Source organism: Triturus cristatus, chromosome 2_2 (assembly GCF_964204655.1).
Source record: "Triturus cristatus chromosome 2_2, aTriCri1.1, whole genome shotgun sequence".
Lineage (NCBI taxonomy): Eukaryota > Metazoa > Chordata > Amphibia > Caudata > Salamandridae > Triturus > Triturus cristatus.
Window position 1 is genome coordinate 935,911,598 of NC_140582.1, and position 20,679 is coordinate 935,932,276.

The window sequence follows — 20,679 nt, forward strand, 5'->3', positions numbered from 1 at the left end:
TCTATATTGGACGTGTTCCAAGTCTGATTTTAATCGGGGTTTTAATCGGTCCTTATAACGTATTGATAAGATTATAGCATTTTATTGTTTTATAGGTCGTTATTTTGTGAATCATGGCTTATAAAATGATACGGCGATGAAATCAAAAAGCGTATAAAACGATAAGTTAGGATTTGTGAATCAAGGCTTATAAAATGATACGGCGATGAAATCATAAAGCGTGTAAAACAACCAGGCATGCCCGGGCATGTCTTGCTTTAGGCATGTTTATGGGGGACTCAGTACGTATAAATCGACCAGGCATGCCCGGGCATGTCTTGCTTTAGGCGTGTTTATGGGGGCTCAGTAATCGGATATATGGGGTGCAGCTACGAATTAAAATGATATTTTATACATTTCCCATCATCACATTATTGAAAAGAATAATAACGCGTTTTAGAACAAATTGCTTTTATTAAATGTAAAATGAAAGCTCGGAGAAGTTTTATTTTGGGTCAATATTTACAATTTAATTGAAACCATTTTTTACATAACAGAAAATCACATTTTATGTAATTACAGTTTCATTATATGGAATTACATATACTGACAGCATTTAGTGACAATAGAAAAAAAAAAGAAAATCAAGCTTATAGTTGAATAATGAGGTAGAGGTAGTTATCAAATATAATATGCACCATTGCATATAAATCACAGTATCAACAGCACACATAAAATCTGCGGAAGTTACATTAAAAAAGGAATCACAGCATATTTTTGGTACCCGGTAATAATCACAGATAGCTATAAAACATTTGTAAAGTATAGAAAACACATAGTCAAGCTTATAGTTGAATAGTGAGGTAGCGGTAGTTCTCAAATACATTATAAACCAAGACATATGAATCACAGTATCAACAGCAGACATCAAATATGCGGAAGTTACATAAATTTTTTAAAAGAGGAATCACAGCTTATCGTTGTTAACTTATAATAATCACGGATAGCGATAATACATATATAAATATAGAATTCACATATTTAAGCTTATAGTTGAATAATGAGGTAGCCGTAGTTAGCAAATACATTATGCACCTTGGCATATAAATCACAGTATCAACACTGAAAACAAAATGATGTACATAAAAATCAAGAAACCATAGCGTATTAACATCAACCAGTAATACGCAGTATGGCCACCGGGCATAAAATTATACAAAAACTATATGTTGTGATACAGATGAGGTATTTACATAAAAAAATATTTAGTTACCCAGTAAAAAGCATAGGTCTCTATTATAAGTCACGGGTGCTAAACAGACAACCATGGCAATCTCGCGAAGTGTTTTCTTTTTTTTGGCGGGAGTGCTTGGCCGTGTGTTGTTACGGGTTCGTGAGCATTGTCAGCGGTATCACGGAGGGCAAGCGTCGGTGCTCTTCGAGGGGTCAGTGAAAATGGTGATGCGGGGGGAGAAGGGATAACAAATGGTGCAACGGCGTTGTTCTTTAAATCTTCTAAGTGGATACGATGACCACCATTTCCTAGCACCGATGTCGGAATGTTCAGTTCTGCTAGGCTCTGCATGAAGGCATCCCAACCGACAGGCGCTTTATTATTTGCAAAAGAGTGTGTTTGGGTGGCGCCTCTGATCAAATCATGCAGGTTTGAACCACGTATAACATTACCTTTATAAAGAAGTTCCCCCTTATCATTCCAGAAAGCGATGTCTTTATTTTGATGAATTTTATTAAGAAGTAATTCTGCTTTCTTTTTGTGCCGGGGGTTAACGTTGTCAAGGATTTCATTAACTAGATTAAAGGCGTGTGATTCTGGCTCTCTGACCGGTGAAACGGGTGGCTCTTGACTTTCAGGCATGAATAAAGTCAGGCCCTCTTTTTCCATTTTACCATGATGGACAAAGTTCAGATACTTTTGAAGGATAGCGGTATAAAGCTTAGCTTTCTCGTGCACCGGTAAATCACTACGATGAAGAATTTCGCGCATCTCAGCGTCCAACAGATCCGTGGCTGATTTTCTAATGTCGGTATCGGCGCTTGGGGGACTCCGCATTCTGTCTAGCTGATGTTTAGGAACGAGATACATTTTTTCAATGTGAGCCATCACCGGCGGCGCAGCAGGCCCGAGAGAAGCGGGATAGCAATGCCTAGCAGCGATCCTATGAAGCCCCCAGACTGCTTGACAAGACTTTTTTTTGTTTTAATAGAGATCCTCTTATTGCTCAGTTTTTTAACAAGATTACTTTTCTTTTTAAGCACTCGGATCTGTTGAGGACTCAAAGGGACATTGCCCTTCAAGGTATTTAGGGCTATCTCCGATATCGCTGCTACTAAATCGTCAGACGCGGAGCATAGAAGAGCTTTCCTTTGTTGTGGGGATGATGAAACCAACAGTCTTAAAAGAGCTAGATTGCGCGCTATCCGGCTGGACATGGTCATGAGTGTGTTGGAGCTCTAAACTGGAGCGCTGCTTTTTATTTATCTTCTTTTTATAGCCGGGTAGGACTTTTTTAGAGTATAAGCAACAGGAAGATCCGGTGGGAAAAGCCCGGTCCTTAATCTGTAATCCTCCGGCGTGCCGGCGTTTAAATCTACAAAAAGATACCCATAGGGGCTCTGAGTGGCGTCCTCAAAGGCTTCTAGAAAGAAACTAGAGCGACCCGGGTACATCTGTCTGGCTAGAGTCGTTATTTGAAGCTTGTCTCGGGGGTTTTTGAAAAGCACCATGTACTTGGTGTTCAGAGCGATGGTTCGTGAGCTCTTACCTTGGCAGAAGACGTTTTGCACAATGTATAAAATGCTAAGATTACGATGGTGAACATACTGAGTAAAAGCTTTTTCAATTTCACCGCTGTCACAAGCAGAGGCCATTAGATCATCTACAATTAACATATTAACACTAGAGGGTGGAAATAAAATGTCATCATTTAAGGCGGCGGGGAGCCCCTCGACAAATTTGAGGTGTGGAAGCTTTAGCGCGAGTTCTTGATAGAGCCGCTGCCAACAGGAATAGGCCCACACTACGTTGGTGGGTGGCTGGGTCAGCATTTGATGCGCATTTTCCAAAAGTTTTTTTACAAAGTAACTTTTACCAGAATTGGAAGGACCTGCGAGGATGCATGAGAACGGATGTTGCAATCTAATATCCATACTTTAAACAACCTCTAATAAACTATACACACCAAAAGCGGAAAGTCCTTTTTCTCGCTAGCCCCGTGTTTACACAGAGGCTGCATAACTCTTAAAAGCCGTAGGGCAGGGTTTTATAGTCCTCTTTAAGAACGCGCTTATCATATACAACCCTCAACGTTTTGCGAAGCGGGCGTGTCTCAATATCCCAACGTTTTTTAATTCTCACAATGCAGGGGTGCTGCACTACTAAGCTTTCATCTTCTGGAACACATTCACCTCTTTCGGCGTGCTTGGCATATTGAGTGACCAGCTCTTTTAAGTTTTGAAAATTTACTTTTTCGCGGTTCTGAACATTGAGGGTGATCCCCTTCACCTTCAAGCAGATTTTACCGCCTGATAAGCGGTAACCGTAGGTTTTGGGGCCGGCTGAAACAAACTCTGTGATGTGTTCATCGGGAGGTGTTTCGCTAGTGAGTTCCCCCAGATAGTCACCCACCGGAGGGTTAACATCGCCCTTTTTGCTCACAAAAATCACAGAGTCTGTGTCGTGGTAAAGACAGCGGTCTTGAAGCAACTCCAGGAGCTTGTACAACTCCAATCTAGCATAAGCGGTGGTGAAACTGGCAATAAATATGTTAGCGTTGCATGAAGGCGGGTAATGTTCTTTGGTATACCGCCAACACACACAAGCGGTATCATCATCTATGAACTCGCAAGATGACACCTCGCAGTAGGAAGTAAAAAAGTACTGATCAAATTCATCCGGCTCTGTCACTAGAGTAGTTTCTGAGCGGTCTTCTCTCTGCCCCAGTTTTCCCCATAGAGAGTTGAGAAACAGTTTAGCAATCTGTCTTTTAGTGGGGTTCACATGGATTTTATTAGAGCGCAATCGAATACCCTCTTTCTGAAAATATTCCCTCCGGTACTTCTGTTTCTCGGCATTATCACTACACCACTGGGGGTAACCCGAAGCTTCTTGCTTGTCTCTAAGGTGCAAGTTGATGTAGTCGGTAAACAGATCACTAGAAACATTTTCAAAATGCCATATCTCATAAATGCGATCTATCACATAGCCTTTTTTCAGAGCTACATTCACTTCTACAGTGCACCAGGTGCCGGTCAGAGCACGTTCGTCATCAGAGTGATCACACCGGAAGGTCTGTCTGGCTTCTGTGCAGGAGCGGCACAGGGTAAATAATAGTTTTCCCTCGAATCTGTAAGGAAGCACCGGGAAAAAAAGTCCTCTAGGCGGACGAATTCTACATCTGATTAGACCGAAATACATTTGAGGGGCTCCAAAATCTTTATAAAGGATCTTAGGATGTCCCACAGGGTAGACTTTTGTCTTGTTAACAAAGGGGTATAAGCTGGTAAAATCATAGTAAAAAATCTTTTCATCACCAGAGGCCTTTCGATAAAGAGTAACGGCGTTGGTTCGTCCTCCGTAGAGAGAATCACGCGGTTTCAAGGGCTCGGGTAAGTCACGATCCTTGATAAAAGTCTGCAGATCTAGATTACATGTTAACTGCTCACGCCACGCGTGTTCCCAAATACTTCTGACGTTGAAGCCGCGTCTTTTTAAAAACTCCTGTTTAATAGTTGTGCGGTTAAGCAACTGACCATATGTACAACCGGTCATCTTGTTAAAATCGTTTCCGGCGTAACAAATTGGACAGCCGTGAAAAAAGCAACCATTAAATTCAAAGGCAGTAGGGACCCCGTCAATATTGGCATAACCATCTAAAAAATAGGACCCAATTTTAAGCTCCCCGCCCCTCAAAGCGTGACGGATGGTGATTTTTTCACTGTATTCCAAATACATCAACCATTGAATAGCGGGTGTTGAGAATCTCTTTTGCTGTCTGTGATAATTATCACGAGGTAGCAACGCTAATGTGTAAGGTTTTAAAAAACAAAATCTGAACATCGCCAAGCAGACTGAAGCTAAAGTGATGTACTGAAAGGGGTCGATGAAGTCAACATAGGCATACTCATTGGCCTGACCCGGGTTCACCAAGATTTGCTTGCTAGACATGGCAATGACGCCTTCTCTAAAGCGGATACACGCCTCTCTTAAAATGTTCACATCTTGTTGGCAGTAATGAGACAGCTCCTTCTGGAAATCAAACTCCCGATCTTTGTTCGATTCATACCAGGACACAAATTCTGTTTTCTCAGAGGGTGACATATAGTTTACACCGTAAAATTCTGCTGAGGGCATAGCACCAACGTATTTTTGGTTCTGCAAAGTGTTAAAGTAATGCGGGAAATACCCTTTAGACTCTTGGAAACCCATTGCCTGTGGAAGTTTACTGAGTTTCATGGGCAAAAAGTTTATAGAGTCTATAAACCTGATATTGAGTACTTTGGTTGTAACGCACATGAGCTTTCCTCCCTGAGTGATCAGTGACATTGCCACCTTTTCAAGCACTAGAGCTTTCACTACAAAATAACAGTCATATCCTTTAGAGAAATGTGCGAGAAAACTATAGTTTTGAAATCGGGGTGTAATGAATGTGTTGATAAAATCATTGACGCATGTAGGACCTGAAAACTCCCAAGTAGGCTCACCATTAATATGTCTGGCAAAAATATAATTTGGCTCGTGAATGATATTTTCCTGACGGCACTCCATATCGTAGAATATATAATCATTTGTTTTGGTCGGCGGTTTGAGTCTGCTCATAAAGCAGAGATGTGAATCAAATGAAAACACCCGGGCTTTACAGACACCGCATTCAAGGCCTTCGCATTCATGACTTTCGGGGCCGTAGAGACCGCACGAATCACACAACTTTTTGCTGAGACAGCTCACCTCCCCCGCCACGGCTAAAGCACGATGACGCTCTAAACACTCCGAAGAACGACAAAACAGTCGACACCGCGGACACCTTTGGAGATCGTTGGCAATGTCATGGCAATCGTTCGTAACGCACGCTTTGCAGAAGTCTGCGCACGAGTGATTGTATTTGTGGGTATAGGCCGAATGGCAATATTCGCAGTAATACCTAGCGCCGAGGAATTTTTTTATATCTTTCACACCGTAAAAATGGCTTTCATGTAAAAGAACAAACAGAATTTTAGATTTGTTGGCGGTACCGCTGGTGAAATAACGCCAGCCGCCTTCGTGATATAATACTTTAATCGTCACACCCAAGTAATTTTCAAATGCTTCTATGTCTTGCAAAGAGACATCCGTATCTGGGGGGATGTTTAGGGCATCGTGCATTAACTGTGCCTGCTCTGTCAACGTTCTATCCGTAGATTGACCGTGAGCCAATAACCCTGCCAAACACCCCGCCAGGCACAAATTTCCAGCTGTGTTGTTCAAATCAATCAACCATCGACGTTTCTTTTGAATGATCTTAGTAAACAATACAGAATTTAGAGCCCGTCTGGCACCGCCGCCCCTACTTTTTATCACAGTCACAACAAGTGTTAAACTTTGTGACCCCAGAATCTCTGCATTGCTATTCATCATGTCAACAATTTTGTTTAAGAAATCTGAGGCATCTAGGTCGTGATGCGGTAGCCTGCGAGTGTAAAAAGAGTTAGCCAGACCACCGCCGCTCAGGCGAATTTGTACATAATCGTTGGGGCCTATGTCTGGGGCCATTTGGTCCAGCAGCAGTTGGATAGAGTTAATAACCGCTTCTAGGGCCAGTCTAATAGAATCTATGAGATGAAGATTGACAAAACGAAATTCTTCATAAAATTCTATAGCTCTAAATGTTTTGATAACTCTTTGATATTGTCGCACGCTTTCTAAAAACACCGGCGCAGGGTTGTTACTGATGCTAGAATTATCGCAAGCGACAGCTGTTCTCTGAGGTGTTTGCTCTAACTGCGTGGGGCTCGGTGGTAAATACCCATTGTTGCTTTGAATATTACGGCGTATATTTCTCAAATGGTTTTTGGCTCTTTTTAGGTTTTTGGCTAACCGATTTCTGACTACTTTAGCGGCTAACCATTTCTCTTTACGTTTGGCGACTGTAGTTTCAGACCTTCTCGGCGACCTATGCTCTTTGGGGGTCATTATCAGTTTCCCGAGTCGAGACTCAAGGAATCAAGGTTGGCTTGGGCATCTGCTAAAATAGATGCGAGTGAAGTCTGAGTATTTTGGATCACGTCCTCTACTGCTAGTTTGACATCTGTTATGCCGCCGATATGTCCGGAAGCTTCCTGTACACGTAGAACATTAAAAACGGATGAACTGACGGGTGCAGAGTTCAAGCCTAATCCTTCTAGGGTATTTATTAGGGGAAAAATGGCGTAAATTGCCTGAAGTACAGCCGCGTCGCTGGGGAGTGAAGCTTTAACAGCAGCAGCAGCAGCCCCACTGCGGGGGTCAAGTGGTGTCTTTATCTCAACGTTAAGTGATTTTTTGACACTTAGGACGTCATCTATGGCGCGTGAGGAGACAGAGGACTCTAGCTGATTTTGAGCAGTTACTAAAGCAGCTGAAAGTGATTTCTCTAAATTTTGCTGTATAAGTACGATGCCTGCTTTGATGCGTTCAATGGCTTGTATCTGAGCTACTGTATCACGATTACTTAAAGCAAAAATAATAGCTTCGCAGAGAGGTGCTGTGTTCAGAGTGCTTCCCCTAAGGTTTGTTATTAAAGGTAAAATATCGTGGAATGCTGATGTTGCTGCGGTAATGTTTAGGGGTGGTGTGGGGTTATGTCTAGGAGCTTGTAGCGCCGCGGCGGACGCCCCGTTTGCTGCAGCACTGTGGGCAATTTCAGTCTTTAAATTATGGTGAATAGCACCTGGTGCGACCCTTACTGGGGGGATGGTGATGGCTGGTCCTCCTCCTATTGTAACATCTGTGTGACACCCCCCTTGTGAGCGTGGGTTCTTGGAGCATTCGCTGTGTACAGCTGGTCCTGCTTTTGATCTGTTTTGTTGAACGGGTACATTCGCGTTTTCCCCCCAACAGTCATCATCGTCAAGCAGCGAAATTATTTCTTGTTCATCGGGGGGAATAATGGCGTTTGCTGGTTGCGCATGCAAGTTCTTTGATGGTTGAGAGTGAGACTTGGGGGTAGGAGTAGGTGGGGGGTGCACTAATACCGGAGTATCGCTGCAAGGGTGCGTTGTGACACCTAGAATCTGTTCTGAATTTCGGCTGGGGAGAACGCAACCAGGGGTAGGCGTGTTTGAATTCGAAACCTGGAAGGTCTGTAGAGTAGCAGAATTGTTATCATTAGCATTCGCTTTCCTATTGCGCTTTTGATCACCCTTTTCTTTACAGCCAGAGTGTCTCTTTCTCAAACCGCCACCATTTACAGACACCGGTGGAAACTCATGCAATGCAGGCCCCCCAACAGTACTCCCCCCAAAACCACCCTGCAATGTTTGTGGTGGCCCTCGCCGCCTCGCTTCTTTACGCTTCTGACCTTTGCTTTTCAGATCGTCAGGCGGCAACCTTGAACTCCTTTGTACAACCGGTTGTTGTGTATTTGATTGCTGCACGTGTTGGATGGAGATTGCATCATCAGTTTTATCTAAGTAAGAGCAAAAAACACAATTTTAATTCAAGCAATGAACAGTCGGAAGAGTCCTCAATAGTCATCAGTGCTACAACTAGACTGAGAGTGGCAGCGCAAGCTCGCTGGTGGCAGCACACACACACACAAACACACACACACAAACACACACACACACACACACACACACACACACTCACACACACACGCACAAGCACGCGCACATCAGCATGGTCTATGATAGAACATACTACCAGTAGAAAAGAGAATTAATTCTTACCAGCATGCGCGCTGAAGCCGCAAATTTGACTGGCTGCGATAGGATTAGGGCCTTCAAGCGCAGTGTCGAATAAAAGTGCGTCTGCCGCCTCGGCCACTTCCTGCGAAGACAAAAATGCAAACAGCTGTAACACATTTCCTATATCGGTTTAAATTAAATTACTTGAAAGCACCGCTATACGTATTTACAAGCTCATGCAAACAAAAGCACACACACACACACACACACACACACACGACCGCAGAAATAGACCCAGACCTTAGTTGTCAAATTATTTGCTTTTCAAGCCGCAGCTCAACCCCGGCTCGCTGGCCCCAGGCTATATAGTGACATTATTTAAGACCTCGGGCGCTATTAAATCATGATCTGTAAAGCAAGGAGGCGGACTAGTCCTTGACTTAAAAACACGGATCAATGAGCAGATAGTCTTTGAGGTAAGAGCATGTGCAAAATCTAAACACACCGAGAGTCATGTCATATTTCCTATTGCTTAAAATGCCAGCTGTTGTAACATTACTAAAAACCTTTTGACAGAGGAGCGAAAGACTTAATTAGAACCACATGCTAGAGCATTTCAGACGGGGTCCGGCAAAACAAAAAAAAAACAAAACGCAAACACACACACACACACACACGCTTTTTTTTATGCATCTTTCACGGTTCCTGACTAGCAGTTACAGTTAATTCAAAACACCCCGAGTTTCACCTAATTTTATCTATTGCTTAAAACCTTTTGACAGAGGAGCGAAAGACTTAATTAGAACCACATGTTAGAACATTGCCCGGGACTTCGGTCTAATTCGTCTTAGTGTGACAGTCTGAGCCGGAAAAAAAGCTTACATCCCTGATAAAAAAGCATTTAACCTTTGAGAGATGACGCTAATAGAAGCGCAACTTCAAAAAGAGCTAGAGGATTATATAAAAAACATAAAACAATCTTCTTACCAACAATTCTTGGTCCTCAGACATGTTCATAAATGGAAACGGTGCTCAGTCATCAGGTGGTGAAATCTTTCAGGGGCTTCAGCTTTTCAAGCGACCGATGTGGTGGGAGAATGAAGGTGTCACCAGCGCCGTTGGTTGGAGCGTCGTAGCTTTCCTGAGAGCTCCAGCCTGAATGTTCTTGCAGACCTCACGTTTTATACCCAAAACCCGACAGTTTCCCGCCACAATTCACAACGGTACAATCCACTAAGCATTTCAGGTTGAATATAAACAGCTGCGCGTTAACGTGGCAGCTAGTTGCTGAAAAAAAGTCAGACTGCCAAGTAAAGTTAGGCCCCCCTTTTTTTTTTATTCATATTTTTTGCAAACCTCGACCGGACACTAGGCACCATATGCGTACAATAACCTGTCTAAGCATTTCAGGATGAATATAACAGCTGTGCATTAACGTGGCAGCTAGGTGCTGAAAAAAAGTCAGACCGCCACGTAAAGTTAGGCCCCCTTTTTTTTTATTCATTCATTTTTTTTTGCAAACCTCGACCGGACACTAGGCACCATATGCGTACAATAGCCTGTCTAAGCATTTCAGGATGAATATAACAGCTGTGCATTAACGTGGCAGCTAGGTGCTGAAAAAAGTCAGACCGACACGTAAAGTTAAGGGCTTTTTTCATGCAATTTATTTAGATACATTTTATATCACAGAGTAAAAATGTTCGGTACAAATATGATTTTAAAAGTCCAATGAGAGCGTAAAATAGACCTTGTGGATGTCTGCTAGTTATCATAAACACTGTAAACATGCATATTATCAGTGAATGAAATACAATTTTGCATCGGTCTGTTATTTACACGGCCTCTTTTCAATCTGCGTAATTGCCTCAACACAAACCTTGTTACTAGAGCATCATTTGCCTTCAAATCAGCTGAATACATTTTTAAAATGCTTTCAAAGTCTACACCACGGCATCTATGAAATAAATAAAACAAACAATGTGCCCCGCAGGTAAATGATACATCATCCTGAATCTGGTTTTCATGAAATGTTATTAGGCCTGAAGTGTTTCTTTTTAAAAATTGCCATATGGTATTGGGGTACAGATAACTGTTTGGTGGCACGCCATAGGAGTCAAAAAACTCAGAGTCCTTTTCCGTTAGAAATATTGCTAACCAGTGTCGACCCCTTTGATCTTTACCGTCTGTATTAACTATTAAATGAAGCGGTCGCTGGCGATTACCCAGATACATTGGTAGAGTGTCAGCTGCGAATACACCTAAAAATGAATGTTTTGCCGTCTCGTCTTTGGCGAGAAAACGTTCCAGTTGCCACGTATTCATCACATATAGTCGATTAGCACCTCTCGCCTATGGTTAATCTGTATAACATTCTGAAAGACAGCGTAAATCAGAAGGTTTATAGTAGACGGTAGAGCGGCGCTAAAACGGAGCTCCAGACGTACATTGCCTGATTTTTGTATCGAAAAATGGCCGCCACCCACGTCGTTGTCAGGGCATAGATCGAAAGCCAGCATAGAATAGCCTTTCGAATACTCTACACGATCCACAAAGAAGGGTCGGTCTGATGCGTACTTCCCAGCAACTTGCAGCACACCCAAATATTCTCTAGCCACACCCCCAGTTCCAAATGACGGCGTGTATGGTTTTGCCGGTATAGCTTGGCCGTCTACGGAGAGGCTGCTGTGAGATATATTATAATGCTTGAAATTAAAGGGGTTTCTGCCATATTCACCGCTAAATGCTGCGTTATCGACCAGCGCTACTATTACAGTTCTTGGCAAAAATCCGAAAAAAATATTCTCAGTATTCGATAGTAGCGCACCGGCTGGGATGCTGAACACTTTGAGCTCCACTCTTTCGATGGGGTACTTGGTTAACAGAGTCTCGGCGTGAGCTAAACGCACCACCGGGCTCACTTTGACACGTTTCACAAATAGTGACGCCGCTAAGATATGCACTTTGTAATTTTCTGCGTCGCCGCTCATTAAGCAAAAAGTGTCTTTATTTCGAATCAGTTTAATCTTCACATCTAGACCGTTAAGCATTAATTTGTCTTGGAAAAATAAATCGCAGTGTAATTGCCCAATCAGTTCCACTTTACGACTTCGGGCTGTAAAGCTAGCTCTGCTCTTAAATCCCGCGTTAGCACCGGTTAAAGTCGTGTCCTCGTGCTCTCCAGCGGTGTCTCTGTAGAAGAGACCTGCAGAAAGTTGGCGTTTTAAAGTGGGGTCCCCATAATTAAGTACCGTTTCGAGATAAGCCCTGTATGGATACGTGTTGTTTGACTGGCTGATGAGCCGGTCGCCGAGGCTCACATCCAGTTGGTTAAAAAGTGAGGCTATGGGGTATGGAGAAAACGCCACTCGGGCTGCGGCGTCCAAATCGGATCCGTCTGCGTTAGTAATTTTGCACGACAGATAAATCAGGGTAGCTGAAAGGTCCAGGTAGTCATCCGACCGAGCTATGAAGAACTCTAAGGGGGCTGTGTCTGACAGGGCTGAAAGTGGCGGTACTTCGACATATAGAGAACTTTCAATGCTGGTTTGCGTTGGTGGTACTTGGAATAGGTCCAACTCTGACTTTGTGCATTCCTGGGAACCGCAAGGGACGGAGGCCATGGTCCGATTTAAAATATGTTGCCCTTAGAGACTCGTTTTTTTCCGTGTCTTCTCCGGGTCTTAAGCGAACTCTTTTGAGCCGGTCGCCGGCGCTTCACAACGCTTTGAAGGAACGCGGGCGGCCCCCTTAGTGATACACCCCTTTTTCTCTTCCTTCCTCTTTCGAGATAGATTAAACCTGAGCCTTCTTGACCCGTTTTGGTAAACTTTTTCATCACCGCCCCCGAAACGTGCCCTGCGACGTCTCGGGCAATATTTGCTGCAGCGGTTTTCACGTGCGGTTTTACCAACTGGAACCCTCTTCTTAAAAGCGGTACTGCTTTTCTGAAAAGGCTTCTGAATATACCGCCAACACCCGCCCCGTACATAATAGGTGCCCCGTGGAACCCCGGGAGGCCTGAGCCGGCTTGTGCTCTATAGTAATCCCTATAGAGCGACGCGTCGCCGTAATTTTCAGGTAAAATCATTATTCTAGTACACTTCACCACGTCGCGGCCTGAAATGAAGCTTCGCTATGACTTTACCCACTTTAAATCTTATATTAGTGTTCAAATCGTCCTTCAGTTCCAAAGTTATTGTGTGAAAATGTTTTTTGCTGATCGGTACATAATCTCTTTTGGTGTAAATGATGTTTATCATGCTATTATTCTTGCCTGTGATTTCCACGCACCGGAGGAGAGGCACGTAGCTATCCCCCACTCTCTGATGCTCTATCACGTCGCAGTATACAAACATCATATAAAATCCGCCGTGTACATCCGTGTAGGCTTTCCCCGCTGATGAAGAGTGGTGAACGTTAGGCGTCAGCCCCAACACTCTCCCCAGTTTTTCACGCACCAAAATACCGTAGTCTTGAGCATTCCTCAACTGCACTTTTCGAAGTCGTGGTTCATACGTTAATCTAAGGTCAACAAGTTCCGATATGTTACCAATGGATTTATTCATTACTTCTACAATGTCTCGTATGTTGTCATAGTGCCCCGGCGGGAAAGAAAGTTCGTGGGCGCTTTCCTTCTTGCGTACCACCGTAAATCTAACATCCTCTGTTTCAAAAGTGTCCCACGTGTGCGGGTACTGAATTTCTGTTAGGGCCACCTCCCAATCTCCTTGTAGATGAATAGGTTTTGCTAGTTTCACCGTAAAATTTGAAATTTTGTTATTAGGGAAAGTGTCCAAAGACGCGTTACTCGGGAGCGTCAGATAAAAAGGTCCGACCTCCATGGCGCTTCCGCGGTACCTAAATGCCTATATCCGCTGTTGTAGACTTTGTATATCCTTTAATTCACTCTCAGAGACCCAACTATTAAATTTATCAGGCCACCCCCGCCATTTAACTAGGCACTGTCTTTGTGCCCCGTGCCCCTTCTTTGCCAAAACGTTCTCAATACGGTACACACGATCTTGATCCTGTTTTATTTTTTGCAGCTCTTCTTTGTAAAAACACCCTTCGACCTCCTCCCCAGCATAGTCTTTTAAGTTAAAAACTGTAACGCCTGAATGCTTGGAAATCTTGTCTATCACAAAGATCTCATCTGTAAAAGTCTGCTCATACCCCTTTTGAAATACCCCCTTGCATCTAGATACCCTAACATGATCACCTTTTTTGAGAGTGTTTTTTGAAACAGGGTTGTTGGTGAACACGGACCCGTACACAGTTCTCCAAATTTTCAACTCATTTTGCGGGGATACTTCTACAGGGGACGTCTTAATGGTTCTATGATAGCTATGATTGTAACTTTCAATAAAATCTTGTAAACGATCTATATAACGAAATGTGTTGTACGCTGTAAAATACCGCCAAATTCGTGCCTTGAGAGTTCTGTTGAATCTTTCTACAATCGCCGCCTTCACTTCGTTGTTTGTAACAAAATGTTTTACACCATACTTGTTCAGCAGAGCTTTTAGCGTCTTGTTTTCAAACTCTTTTCCTCTATCTGTTTGTAACTTTTTAGGAATTCTCCCGCTGCTGAAAATGTAATCAAAGGCTTTTGTGACCGAGCTCCCCGATTTTTCCTTCAGGCCAACGGCGAATGCATACTTTGACAGTACGTCTATCACCGTTAATATAAATTTTACACCATCATTAACCGCGGCATGTTCACGGACGTCTAGAAGGTCCGCTTGCCATTGATGATTTAAGCCGCTGACTATCACACGCCGTCTTTGAAAGCGCTTTCTCGACCCCTTATGTAGCGTGTAGGCATCTTCGCCCGATAACCAGTCGCGTACCTGTGTTCTTTTAACACCGTCGTTGTGGATTTTGCTCTCCTTGTACAAGGCTTCTACACCGCCAAAACTACCAACTTTCGAGGGGTTGTAATAAACTCTTTTGAAAAGCTTCTGCATCGTAGCGCTTCTTGAACTAAAATACCGCAACCCCTACTCCCGCCCCCCTATTCTATTAATTCACTTTTGTTTTATTATTTTTCTTTATCAAATAATCAGAACTAGAAGCCGGTTTATTTTACAATAGTAGATTATTTAATAACACACGAATTAAACAGTGTATGATTTAAACTGGTAATATAGGAATGTACAGCGCTATAAACGATAATAACGATAAAAACATAGATATTTAACACAATGCTCTCAAAAACTCGTGACGTAGAATCAATATTTGGATTTTGCTAGCTATGAACGGTACCAGTCTTCTTACATCCTCCCCACGCCCCTTCAAGAAGGCTCGACAAAACAAATCAGATATTGTATTCATGAAATTGAAAAACTGTTTCTTATTCAGAGTAGTTCCTAGGGTGCAAAATGTCCGCCTGATATAATTGTCGATGCAATCTTCGAGCACGTCGTCAGCGCCCAAGAAGATTTTGCTCTTTTCAACGTCGTAAAAGCCTCTAGGTTTCTGACCCAGTTCTTTTTCAAGCTCTTCGATGATTTCACATCGCTTGTTACGACATAGCGCGGTCGGGCGAAACACTGGTTTGGGGTACGCCATCTTTGCTCTGATCAGAAAATAAAAAGCGTCTTCCAGGCATCTAACGCTCGGTCGCACGCCGATCTCAACCATGTGTCGAAACACACTTTCCTGCAACGGAAAAACACACATACATAATAGTAGCAATCGCGAAGATCATCATGTTTTCATTTACTCTACATTAAGAAATGTCATGTTCCTCGGTTTTAAACTCCTGTAAAGATACTTGATCTTAAAATATCTACGGTAATTCTTCCTTCTCAAATGCTGTTTCATTATCAAGCGTATGTCTTCATCACCCGCTTCATACATACTTTTCACATGCTCTGATGGGGACTGTACTCTCTTAATATACTTTAAAACATTCGCAATCATCTTACTACAATCTTCGGGTACTGACATTTCTTTCAAGCCATAGACCGCCCCCAACGTCGCCATAATCTTATAGGGGTCCAGCTTGTAACATAGTTTCCGTATCAAACTGTCTTCATATTCATCACCCGTCGTGAGACAGTCGTGATGCAACTGACTCGGGTCGTCAATTTTACAACCTTCGCATTCGTCGTACCACCCCGCCTTTAAGCACAATTTTATGATCGCGGCTATCGCTGTCAAAAGTCCGCGATATCGATCCGTGCTCCAACTTTCACCACGACAAAATTGTACAATTGCGTCTAAGCGCTTACAGCTGCAGTTTTTATGCGTTACGGCAAGTTTTTTCTGTCTTGAGCAGCAGAGACATGAAAAACGTAGCGATGGCTGTGTGACTTCCATAGTCGTGCTAGCGGTTTTGTCGCCTGGGGCTCCTCCTCCTCTCTTTTGCTGATAAAAAGAAAAAAGGGGTTTTTCGACCTCAGCCTTCCTCACAACTACACGCCTCATCATCACACTCTTAAACACCCCAGAGGATTTGCCGAAAAATTGCGGTTCGTACTTACTTTTCGTTTTCCAACTTCGCACTTTTCTGTTTCGTTTACAGATTCTTCTCCGGAATCCATCTCTGTACAGTCGCTGGAGTCCTCGGGTTCAGGCTCTTGCAGGTCAATACCCTCGTCATCTTCACTTGGTTCCGCTCTTCCACCGCCGTCTGTAGCATCGGAGGTATTGCACGCCATTTTAGCAACGCCACCAACCGCCTCTTCGCAGGCTCCGGTCTCGGGCTTTATATTCGGCATAGCCGATGCCTCGACGTCTGTCTCGGGCTTTTTATTCAGCATCGCCGACGACATCTCCGACGTAGTACCCGCAGGCGTTGTTGGCGCGCAATTTTCCTTATCACTATCGTCGAGTTCTGCAGCGTCGTCTGCAGCATTTGCCGCTTCCTTCAGCATCGCTGTTATAGTTTCTCCAAGGGGCCCCGCTTCCACGCTAGAGCAAGACATTCTCAAAGTTGTCTTAAAGCTCGAGCTTTTCTTTGTCGGAAAAAAGCGGGGGTTTCTTAACACACGGTCCTCGGAATGCTGGCTTATATCCTCTGTGAACATACTAGACACGCCCCGCGGTATGTTTGTAGACTCGTATTTCACACTACCCCCACTTCTTAGCAACCCTCCTGCATGCGTGGTCGATTCATACGTTTTTGATTTCATCGCAGTATCATTTTATAAGCCTTGATTCACAAATCCTAACTTATCGTTTTATACGCTTTTTGATTTCATCGCCGTATCATTTTATAAGCCTTGATTCACAAATCCTAACTTATCGTTTTATACGCTTTTTGATTTCATCGCCGTATCATTTTATAAGCCTTGATTCACAAATCCTAACTTATCGTTTTATACGCTTTTTATTTTTTTTATTTTTTTATTTTTATTTTTGATTTCATCGCCGTATCATTTTATAAGCCATGATTCACAAAATAACGACCTATAAAACAATAAAATGCTATAATCTTATCAATACGTTATAAGGACCGATTAAAACCCCGATTAAAATCAGACTTGGAACGCGTCCAATATAGACACACGGACCAAAGGGGCGTGGTCAAAGGGGCGTGGCCACCTGTCAAAAAATACATGGTGACGAGTAGTATACAACCTATACTACTGTGAAGGAATTGTGTTGTCCCATAAATTGTTGGTGTTAGTTCCCCATGCTGTGGATGCCCTGCTTAATCAAACAAAGACGCAGCATTTGACCAGTGCCTGTTTAACGGGATATGAGCTGACGCTTTTGGCTCCTCATATTACGCTGAAAAGGTGCGTAACGTTAAACCCGGCCACATTGTTGCCATACCCCGAGACCCAGCCTGAGGCGCAGAAAGCGCATGATTGTATTCTTGTGACTGAGGAACAAACAAAGGGTCGTATTGATCTCCAGGATACGCCCTTTCCAGATGTAGTTGGAGAACTGTGGGTAGACGGATCATGCCTGAAGCTACCAGATGGTACGACTTCAGCAGCGTATGCAATTACCACATTACACACGATAGTGGAGACAGCACGCATACCACAGAAATCAGCTCAAGCAGCGGAACTGATAGCATTAACACGAGCATGTGAGCTCAGTACAGGATTATGTGTGAATGTTTATACAGATAGCCGCTATGCCTTCGGAGTAGCGCATGACTTCGGCCTACTCTGGAAGGAGAGAGGGTTTTTAACGTCACATGGAGTACAGATAATGCATGGAGAGTTAGTTCATAATCTTTTAACTGCATTGACATACCCAAAGAAAATTTATATCGTTAAGTGTAGCGCCCATAGGAAAGTAGTTGATAAAGTTGGAGAAGGGAATGCGTTAGCAGACCGGGTAGCACGGGAGACTGCGATGCAGCCCGGCGCTACTGCCATGTATGTAGTAAAGTCACAGGTGGAAAGATGGCGTGATGCGAAGGAGGAAGTGCGAGAAATGCAAAGGACCGCTTCTGATAAAGAGCGGGAGAAATGGGCTAGCGAGGGAGAGTTGGATGATGAGGGTTGTTGGAGAAATAAACAGATGGATAGATGGAAGTTACCCACGGCTTTTGTACAACCTATGGTTCAGATGGCACATGGGCTAGCACATGTTGGAGCTTCCGCAATTGTGAAATTGCTTACCCAAGTCTGGGAGCATCCAGAGATTGCTAGCACGGCAAAGAGGGTGGTGCAGACCTGTATGATCTGCCTGAAGTATAACCCAGGGAAAGGCACTCGAACTCCAGCAGGAGGATTTGCGACGCCCACTGCACCCTTTGAGGTTCTGCAGATGGACTACATCCAGCTTGAGCGCTGTAACAATTTGAAGTATGTTCTAGTAGTGGTCTGCGCCTTCAGTAAATGGGTTGAGGCGTACCCTACGAAAGACAATACTGCAATGACCACGGCGAAGCTACTGCTAAAAGAGTTTTTCCCTCGATACGGCGTCTGTAGACTTCTGTGGAGTGATAATGGCCCTCACTTTGTAGCGGATGTTATAAAGTATGTCTTGAAGGGCCTAGGCATCACCCAGAAGTTCCACGCCGTATTCCACCCCCAGTCTGCAGGACTAGTCGAGAAATATAATGGTACACTGAAGCTTAAGATCGCCAAAATCCAAGCTTCAACGTCTTTGACTTGGCCAGACGCCCTGCCGCTGGCGTTATTGTCAATTAGGTCAGTGCCACATTCTCGAACCGGCCTTACGCCATACGAAATAGTATTCGGACGCCCAATGAACATTTGGGGTCCACCAAGGCCTAAGGCTGTGTATGATGTACCTTGTGTAATGATGAGCGATTATCTGGCACAGTTAACGGATAACTTGGTTTCTATTCATCAACAGGTCCGAGAAGCGCTCCCTGATCGGTCTACCGGCGAAGGACATGGTCTCCGGCCTGGGGATCATGTCATGGTGAAGGTCTTCGACAGAACGAACAGTTTGGAGCCGAGATGGGTCGGACCTGAGCAAGTTCTCCTTGCAACAAGGACGGCAGTGCGAGTCTCGAACAGGAAGAATTGGATCCATTCCTTACACTGTCGAAAGGTACCGCCCGGATTGGTGGAGTCTGCCGTGCTGACCGATCAACGAGAAATCCTAGCAGCAGAGACAGGCCGTGCTGCGGAGCCAAACGACACTGAGGAGCTCTTTCCGGACCACACGACTTCTGGAGGAAGGCGATATCATCTTCGACCAAGGAAGTAAGGTTTCCAGTACCGGGACATACTGTCAGAACGGCCCTTGGGTTAGTGAAACGGAGAGCCGATGAGGCAAGGGGGGGGGATCAGCCCTGCATTAGTGTAGCGACACCCGTCTTGGCCCGCTGGTGAAGAAATCAACCGCTGCCCAAGGGGAAGAGTTCTGACAGACTTTTTAGTTTCAGGAAGATATCAGGGTATTGTTTCTTTTGACATGGAGAAGAAGAAAATCCTTTGTGCGTTGGGGTTCATGCTAACAGTAGCTATTGTTGGGATAACCACATGGTTTGTGGAGGAGGTAACTCCTGCTCGGAAAACACTTGTGTTGACAACTCCGGTGCCCGAGGAGCACTACTTTTATACATTACCGTATCAAGAGTTGAAGCATCGACAATCCTATTTGAATAACACTTTCATTCAGATGCTGCATCACACCCACGTTGCTACGAACGCTACGAACTGTTGGATATGTGGGATGATGCCAGCCCATCAGAAGAAAGGAGGTACGCCATTCATACCACTTCCTTTCTCTCATAATGGCTCTTGTAGAGCATGGTACACTTTGCTGTTTGCCACTCGGAAACCGACAGTGGGACGATTGCTTTTTAGACTTAATAGAGAATGCCATCAAGACAAGAATGGGTATCCACAAGCGAATGGGACAATTTGGGAATGGGAAGAGTACCGACCGGACAATTAATCCATTCCCTATATCTTCACGAACACAAGAGACACTGTGGGGAAGGACAAATTCGTAATCCAAGTAGCACAAGCTCAAGCGGACCTGTGTGTCCAGAGTGTGGGTTTTATCCCTGTTGGTGTCAGTGATTGCATAACTGTATTGAACATTGACGGGCTGAACAACAGTACCTTCCTAGCGTCCCATAATACCTACTTTGTGTGTGGAAATAAAGGTTATTACCGTTTGCCGGCTGGGTGGTCTGGGGTATGCTATGTATCATTCCTATTACCTCCTGTATTCCTAGCACCCGCGTCATATCATAAGGATTTGAAACTTTTGAATAATGTGACTGTAAATAGATACAAACGTACTCTATCAATTGATGATGTGGATCAAACCGATACCAGCTTGCAACAGTATATTGATTTTAACTTAGGACTGTTTTTCTTTGTTGGAGCTGCTTTGAACAGTAGGAAGATCCGAAGATTGACA

At 43.9% G+C, this 20,679-nt stretch overlaps 2 protein-coding genes across 3 annotated transcripts; both read right to left on the minus strand.

Annotated features, from left to right (window-relative positions):
• Positions 1–461: 461 nt before the first annotated feature.
• LOC146862974 (uncharacterized) lies at positions 462–9,103 on the minus strand. The gene is made up of 2 exons (XM_085642341.1): positions 8,902–9,103; positions 462–8,639 (listed from the first exon to the last, which is right to left on the minus strand). The coding sequence occupies exon 2, from the start codon at positions 7,163–7,165 to the stop codon at positions 3,239–3,241; it is 3,927 nt and encodes a 1,308-aa protein (XP_085498467.1). The 5' UTR covers positions 7,166–8,639; positions 8,902–9,103; the 3' UTR covers positions 462–3,238.
• Positions 9,104–14,940: 5,837 nt separating this feature from the next.
• On the minus strand, positions 14,941–17,168 carry LOC146862975 (uncharacterized). Of its 2 annotated transcripts, none has more exons than XM_085642342.1 (2): positions 16,350–17,168; positions 14,941–16,233 (listed from the first exon to the last, which is right to left on the minus strand). In XM_085642342.1, exons 1-2 carry the CDS (start codon positions 16,998–17,000, stop codon positions 15,583–15,585), a joined length of 1,302 nt encoding a protein of 433 aa, XP_085498468.1. In that variant the 5' UTR covers positions 17,001–17,168; the 3' UTR covers positions 14,941–15,582. The 2 variants fall into 2 exon arrangements, with proteins under 2 accessions (XP_085498468.1, XP_085498469.1); XM_085642343.1 differs by having other exon boundaries at positions 14,941–15,522; positions 16,350–17,159.
• Between the last annotated feature and the right edge of the window lie 3,511 nt (positions 17,169–20,679).